Below are 8,583 nucleotides of genomic sequence, written 5' to 3'. Positions count from 1 at the left end.
AATTAGTTTTGTCCTGAAAGAAAAAGAAATGTTTTTCAATGACCGAGATATGAACAAAACGAGTTTTTTATTCGGTGAAAGGTGATTGGTTTACCAAAAAACGTGAAAGGTGCCCCGTTTAACTACCCCCTTAAACAAGGGGAATGTTGGGGCCCAAATTTAAATGTGGGGTCACGGGGTCACATAAACCCCCGTCAATACGTTAACAAGGGACAGAAAAAAGCAAAACTTCGTCATTTTTTAAACCCCTTTGCCCCCATGTTTTCAATCTATGCAACATTGAAATCACCCTTCTGAAAAAATTTGCGTTTAGCATGTTCAGAGAAAAAAAATTAGGGGTTTTAATATTTTAATGGGGGGGTCTAAAAATTCGAATTTTTAAATTTTACACGGAACTCGAACCATAAGTACAGTTCCAACTCAAAGCACACTCCAAATATAAAAACACGGCGGAGATTAAGGCCAACGTATGGGATGGATTTTTGGCCCACCCTGTATATTTTCCATTTTAGGGGAAAGGTACGTGTACTGTGCGGTAAAAAAATAGGGGGTTTTTTGTCATGAAGTTTACTGATCAAACTTATATCAGTGGTGGAAATCGCGTCCCCCACGCGATAAAAAGGGGGGAATTTTATTTTAATTTTAGTTTCCTTAGCTCAAACCACAAAAAACCTCAAAGCATTTGCGATAAAAATAAACACCCTCGATACGACGATCGATGCACTTGTTATTACAAAAAGGCCCTGTAACTTATTTGTTGAATAAAGTTTCAATCTGAGAAGTTAATTTATAGAGAACCCAAACTCCCAACTTCAGTTCAACGAGTGTATTTTTTTTTTTTGTACAAACGACCAGTCGAAAATAAAATACCTTATGTGTCCCAAACACGAATAAAAAATAAAGTTTACAGGCAGTAGCCATGATTTCAATAGAATATTTAATTTACGATGCTTTTTTTTCCTGTTTCATTGTTTCGTTTCCAAGTTTTTACGCGAGTTACTCGTTAAAATTTTTTCGAAGTAGCGCGCGCTGCTTTCTTCTCGAAATTTTATCAAGTGCTAGAGTAGCGCGCCCCGGCCAAACTTTTTCAAAAAATTTGAATTTTGGCGCGCGAAAAGTGGTTTTAACGTATGTCAAACGATGCCAAACCTTTCTTATGGGCGGGTCGCCCCGATTATTTTTTATCAGGGTCAACCCCACTTCGATTTTTCGATCAGGGACCGGGGCCCCTCGTGCCGGCGGTATACAACGTATACAAGTAATTATGCCACAGCTTTGAATGAAAACCCGGGGGGGTTTCATGTAAACTCTTTTAAACTGTACTTGAAAAATTTAAATTTAACGGGCCTAACCCCTTATGGGGTTCGGTTTATACTTATATAATATAACCCCAAGTCAAAATTTAAAATTTTGCAGTAGTCAGCAAGAGATTCGGAACACGTCCAAAAAATACTCATTAAATTTTTAAGTTGTTTCAACGCCGGGGGGCCCTTTTTGTGCCTCGTTTAATGTTTTTAACCCATTAGGGCATAGGGGCGTTTTTTTAACCCCTTTTCTAACGAAAAACCAAATTACTAAACGCTTAACGAATCTTAGCATTAGCTCAAAATTTATTGGTACTATAAAGAAAACCCAAAATTTTGAGTATATATGCTTTGATTCGTTATAGCGTTTAGTAATTTTTGGGTTTTTTGTCTAGAAAAAAAAGGGGGGGTTAAAAACGCCCATCGCCCTAATGGGTTAAGTCATCTTAAACGATTTCCTAATTCCCCGCTTTATTTTGATCGGCACACGACTTGAGAACGGCAGATGAAAATTATGTTATGTAGAATTTAAATTGATTCGATAGTTGGAGACAGAATGTAGACCAAACTTTTCGGGGGTGATTACATGAATTTAAACGGATACTATATATCACAATTGGGTATACAACAATGTGAAAAAGAAACAGATAATTCGAATTCTTGACCAGCAACAACTTTGGAAAACACAATTGGTAGGTCTCATTTTCACTAACTTTGCAATTGCCTAATTGCTGAAAATTGAAGTACATTCCTCTATTATATATGCTAAGATCTTAAACTAAAAAATTGGCGACTATATTTAAGTTCTAAGTTGCTTCAATTGATCTAAATCTTCTATGATACAAGGAAACAAACTCAAAGATTACTGCAATATTCTACTAATAGCATCAAATAAATCCAACAAATTTTAATTGACATAATTTAAATAATTAATATGATCAATGACCACATGAATATACGTATTATGATAATTCAAAAGTTACCATTTCATACAATTGTTGCCGGGTAGTATCAATAGGTCGAGAATTGGGAGAATTTTATTTTGAACTTTGGTCAGCGTTTTTGCAACAAATAACTAAAGTTGGAACAGTAACAAACTGATTGTACCTCACATTTAGACGGTGATAAGTGATTTATTGGAGTACAAAACCATTACAATTTCTACATTTGGCCATACTCTCAACCTAAGTTAACACCACCCTGACACTTACACAATCCTATGATCTATAATATAACTTAATTTACAGCAATCAAATAACTTGTCATAACATATATTCTACTTTCAATAATAAACTCTTATTTAATTCATAATTTTCGCATCTGTTGCAACTACAAAAACGCAAGACTTTTTCTAGAAATAAAATATTCAAAACCCTAAGCTGCATTTTGCCAGCAAAATCCCACTTTTAAGGCTATGAATTTGTCTGTTAACAAGCTCACATAACCGATGTTGTCGGTGTTGGAATGATAGCCCAATAGACAACTGTTCAGTGTTCAAGGTATCACGTGACAGATTTCTAGTATCACGTGACCTCTAACTTCTGTTTTTCAACGTGTTACTGAGCCAGTCAAGTCCCTCGTAGAGTCCATCTCCGCTGGTGGCACATGTTGCCTGGATATACCACGTTCTATTCCTCAAACTGTGTAGACCAAGCTTGTCGGTCACCTCCGCCGCGTTCATCGCGTTCGGAAGATCCTGTTTGTTGGCGAAGACGAGCAGAACAGCGTCCCGCAGCTCGTCCTCGTTTAGCATGCGCATGAGCTCGTCACGTGCCTCGTTCACGCGTTCTCTGTCGTTACTGTCGATAACGAAGATGAGGCCTTGGGTGTTCTGGAAGTAGTGTCTCCACAGTGGTCTGATCTTGTCCTGACCACCCACATCCCACACCGTAAAACTGAAAGGGATTGTAGTTAAATATCATTAAAGGTAAACTTTAAACGTGATTTTAGATTTATCTCTAGTGCTTAGCGTTATTATTACTAGCAGGAACCCGTATAACCCTAAAATGGTGTCAAGACTCAAGAGACTAAAATGATTATTACCTATTTATTTTAGTAGTTCCTATCAGATATAATTGTAAATCTAAAAATGTTATTTATGTGGCCCAATGTAAGCGCAAGCTTTGTAATCTTATAAAGGAAGAAGGTTATGAGATAGTTGTAGAAGACACTTATTTCGGGCAAACAATGCAAAACTTTCATAAACGTGTCAATGGACACAGAGCCTGTTTTAAAGTAGAGGATCGTAATAAATCAGCCCTTTCGATTCATGCCTATGAACATCACAGAGACATTTTTACTATAGACAACTATAAATTTGCCATTTTGAAAGAATGTAACCCCAGGGGATTAAATAGGGAGGAATTTAGGTATATTGAGAAGTATAGAACTAATTGCTTGGGTTTAAATAGATGCAAAGTTGAAAGATAAGGTTCTTAGTTTTTATTTCTTCTTTTTTGAAGATTCATTTTTGAAGCTATATTTTTGTGTAGTTCATCTCCATTTACCTTGTGTATTTTATTTAGGTTATTTGATTCTCGATTGTTTGAGGCATTTTAGATCTTCGTATATATAGTACTAATAAATCTAACCAACTTAATCCCTTTGTAGCTAATGATGTAATTTAACGAAGTATACACTACATTTGCGTGTTTCACTGTCTAGCCCACCAACCATAAGTATTACCTATTTAATTCGCGTTTTTGACACCACTTGGGGTCCACATTTTGAGCTCTTAAATTCCTATTCCTTGGCCGATTTTTTATTTTTTCATGCTGATTTGGAGGCCATTAAAGCATTTGACCCAGTCAAAAAAGTATCAGTTGTAAATCTTTTACGGTTTTAGCGGAAAGTCGCGTTAAAGTTGATGCCGTGGTGTCAGTAAAATGGCACGGATAAACACATATATATCGTCTCGCTTTATATATAGTAAGATATCCACAACATACGTTACGGGGTTTTTGTAAGATATAAGTTCATCTACTCTATCAACCAGAAATTTACCAGATAACTAAAGCTCAGATCGTCTCATCGTTAAAAATGGGAGGGAAGTTGTAAAATTTTGCTTTTATAATTCCAACAGTAGAATGTGGAGCGCCGAAAAGGATTCTCGACCACTCCTAGCCCCAAATAACGAATGTAGTAGCTGAAGGGGTGTATAACTATGTAACATAAAACCATAAAATAAACTGCACAAATCAGCGTTTTATAGTGGGTGGGGATATTACAAAGAGTGTACAGTATTTTAAAGACAAGCAATAAGAATAGAAGAACTAAATACATCAGTGTTTTAAAAACGTCGCTGGATTAAATCTAACTTAAACTAGCAAATTCATCAGGAAATATTCTACGGGCTGGGACTGGTTCGGAACTGTAACAAACTGACTAGGACTGCACCTCACTTTCAAACGGTGATTTATTGGAGTACAAAACCATTACAATTTCTACATTTGCATTTGGCCATACTCTCAACCTAAGTTAACACCATCCTGACACTTACACAATCCTATAATCTATAATATAACTTAATTTACAGCAGTCAAATAACTTGTCATAATATATATTGTACTTTAAATAATAAACTCTTATTTAATTTTAATTCATAATTTTCACATCTGTTGCAACAACACAAACGGGACTGGTAGCTGGGTAGGAATATTTGTAACCTCCTAATACTACTACCTACTCTCAAAGGAACTGGAATGGCCCTGGCTCAGACAGGCGCTTGCACACAGACCTCACAGTTTAGTACTGTACCAGGTGCAACTTCTTTTCAAAAAATCTAAAAAAGAAAATTCTATTTTAAAAAAAATTGTAAACGCTTTTCAATTTAACTAACCTGTTTCCACACTAGACTAACCTGTTTCCACATTAAGGGGGGGGGGGGGGTTCACCCTGATTTTTTTGTGAAACTTTGTTTTGAGATAGCAGTTGACCAACAAACTAGGACCAGTGACCGAACTTTTGAGGGGGTCCCGGACCCCAACCGCCAAACGGTGCCCGCGGGGCAGCCACGCCCATATTTGGTCCAAATTAGGCCCAATTTAGCCAAATACCCTGAACATGCCCAAAATCCAGATTTTAGGTGCTCTACTTGTAACTAGTGATTCCCTGAACTGGTATATGAATTTTCATCAAGATTGGACAAAAAATGACTGAGTTATGAGCAAAAAACCATATGACCATATTTGGGCATACGCACCAAATTTGATCGAATTTGGCCCATAAATTGGTCAATATATTGTGGATTCTATGTTCAAATAATCGCAAAAAATGAACAAAATTGCCCACATCTCAGTTCGCGATATTTGCAAAACTGACTTCGCTCAAAACAATAGAACTCAATAGGGTTTCAATATTTTTTCATGAAATTTTCAGAATCAACGTAGAATTGTCTCATGACCTTAAGTTTTGGGACAGAATTTTGAGTTAGGCCTTTAAAAAAATTTGGCGGCCAAATTCTAAATTTAGCAGTGCAAATTTTGCGAAAAAATATCGCGAACTGAGATATGGGCAATTTTGTTCATTTTTTGCGATTATTTGAACATAGAATCCACAATTAGGTAGATACTGAGCTGATAATCATAGATAATGTGTAGTATAGGCTTACCTTCCATATAAAGTTGGTTTCATTCAAAAATATTGATATTTGACCAATTTATGGGCCAAAATCGATCAAATTTGGTGCGTATGCCCAAATATGGTCATATGGTTTTTTGCTCATAACTCAGTCATTTTTTGTCCAATCTTGATGAAAATTCATTATATACCAGTTCAGGGAATCACTAGCTACAAGTAGAGCACCCCAAATCTGGATTTTGGGCATGTTCAGGGTATTTGGCTAAATTGGGCCTAATTTGGACCAAATATGGGCGTGGCTGTCCCGCGGGTACCGTTTGGCGGTTGGGGTCCGGGACCCCCTCAAAAGTTCGGTCACTGGTCCTAGTTTGTTGGTCAACTGCTATCTCAAAACAAAGTTTCACAAAAAAAATCAGGGTGAACCCCCCCCCCCCCCCCCCTTAACCTGTTTCCACACTAACCTGTTTCCACATTAAACCCGATGGTAGGAATAGTGGTAACTAACCTGATGTTCTTATACTCCACGGTTTCCACATTAAACCCGATGGTAGGAATTGTGGTAACTATCTCTCCCAGTTTCAGTTTGTAGAGTATTGTAGTTTTACCAGACGCATCCAGTCCCACCATCAGGATCCTCATTTCTTTCTTCCCAATCAGAGAGTTAAGAGCGGCGGAGAACTGGGAGAGAAGGGCACCCATTGTAATGGCTACAGGATAGTGTGTGGTTAAATAGACACTAAAATAAGTACAAACTGGTAATAAGCTATACTGCAAGTTGTTATCATGCTTTATTTGAATTAAGTGCACTCTGAAATACATTTTAGACATGCAGTAACTTCAAACTTATGCTATGTTTGGTTGTAACGGCAAACGTGGACAACTCTTTAACCGTAGTGTTACTTGTAGTTATATTAATAGTTACTTACTAAACAGGTCTGTTTTAGATTTAGAATATAATGAGATTGTTTCTCAGCCAATGATTATGGGTTAAGTATTAATGACTCATCTTAAGTAAAGATAATAAAATAGCTCAATCGTCCATAAAACATGCAATTTTCACAACAAAACATGCAATTTTCATTATATGTAAAAAATACAATTTTCGTGATAAAAAACATAACAATTCTTGTAATAAAATGTTAAAGTTAAGCAAGCAATAAGCATTCAAAACAATGTATAAATAGCCGACAGTCAACATGAAAAGTTAGCAATAAGCGTTAATAATTTATACATTCAAAAACAGCATGCTCAGTATTCTGATATTAAATGATTATTAACAAAATCAAATTAATTGAAAAATTAATGAATGAGATAGAAAGCATTCTGAAATACCATATGTACATTGTACATCTTCTGTCAAAAATAATTATGAAAATAATAAATAATTTTGAAATTAGCAAGCAACATTGTGATTAAGAAATCAATTTATAACAAGAAAATAAAATTGGATTATAAAATAAAATTGTGATAATCAAATCGAAATATTGCAATTTTCATCCCCACCGATTCCAAAAGTTTTTACTGAAACACAAAGCAATAAAAAACAGTGATAGTAATATGATATCTTGTGTAACTATGACAACTAGCTAGCATCAATACTCTGACAGATACTGTCCACCTCCTCCCTAATAATGTGATATCTTGTGTAACTATGACAACTAGCTAGCATCAATACTCTGACAGATACTGTCCACCTCCTCCCTAATAATGTGATATCTTGTGTAACTATGACAACTAGCTAGCATCAATACTCTGACAGATATTGTCCACTTTCTCCCTGATCTGATCTATAGATAACCTGCCCGCAGGCTCACTCCGCCAGCAACCCTCCATCATGGTATTAACCTCGTGTGTGTAGCCCTCGCCCTTATCTCGGAACAGCACTGGGCGGGCATCTGGGTTCTTGGTATAAAACTCAAACATCAACTTGCTGTCAATTAGGCGGCCCTCTTTGAGGAACAGGTTGTTAACTTGGAGTTCCCTTTGTTGCCGGTTGTATTTGAGTTTGAGGGTGTCACAAATCTGTTTGACAAGAGGCAGGTGGACGGTTGAAGAGCAGCGGACATGTGGCCGGTACTGGCCGATGTCTTCGGTGTTTTCATTGCTGGTGGGATGGGGGAGGAGGGACTCTGTTAGGGGCTCAGGGTTGTGAGCAGCCCCCTCATTTGCAGCACGTGCGTGGTGCCGACACTTTATCCAGGTCAGACACTCCCACACTACTAGGCCCAGGGAGAAGATGTCATGTCTGAAGAAGTCAGCTGCACAAGGTTGTCGGATTGTTTCCAGGATGAACTCTGGAGCTGTATATAAAGGACTGCCGAATTGACATTTTCTGTTGCGCTCGTGGCTCATCGCAAACTCGTTCAAAGTGTGGATTGCGTGGTCAAAATCAGCTACTTTTGCAACCACTCTTCCTGAGTCATCAAACAGACCTTGTATCAGGATGTTCTCTGATTTTATATCTCGGTGGGCTATCTTCAAGATATGTAAATATTGGAGGCCTCTTGTGATGTCACTGATCAATCCAAATAACAGCTTCTTTTCAATCACATGACCATGGCTGACAAGAAAACCACTGAGATTACCCCTAGGACAGTACTCCATACAGTAGAAGGATATAGGGAGCTGCTTCTCGATGTCCATACCCTCATGTACCATAACTTTAGGAATATCTGCAATGTTGTTCCAGTAAAACTTAACA

The 8,583-nt window shown here is 37.2% G+C and overlaps 1 protein-coding gene across 1 annotated transcript; it reads right to left on the bottom strand.

The window, feature by feature from the left end:
- Window positions 1–1,937: 1,937 nt before the first annotated feature.
- LOC134816998 (ADP-ribosylation factor) lies at window positions 1,938–6,585 on the bottom strand. The gene is made up of 2 exons (XM_063826059.1): window positions 6,388–6,585; window positions 1,938–3,199 (listed from the first exon to the last, which is right to left on the bottom strand). The coding sequence occupies exons 1-2, from the start codon at window positions 6,579–6,581 to the stop codon at window positions 2,839–2,841; spliced, it is 555 nt and encodes a 184-aa protein (XP_063682129.1). The 5' UTR covers window positions 6,582–6,585; the 3' UTR covers window positions 1,938–2,838.
- Window positions 6,586–8,583: the final 1,998 nt, after the last annotated feature.

Source organism: Bolinopsis microptera, chromosome 6, assembly GCF_026151205.1.
Source record: "Bolinopsis microptera isolate Bmic1 chromosome 6, MBARI_Bmic_1.0, whole genome shotgun sequence".
NCBI lineage: Eukaryota > Metazoa > Ctenophora > Tentaculata > Lobata > Bolinopsidae > Bolinopsis > Bolinopsis microptera.
The sequence above is the reverse complement of the archived record's forward strand: the minus strand, read 5'-3'. Positions and strand labels throughout refer to the sequence as shown.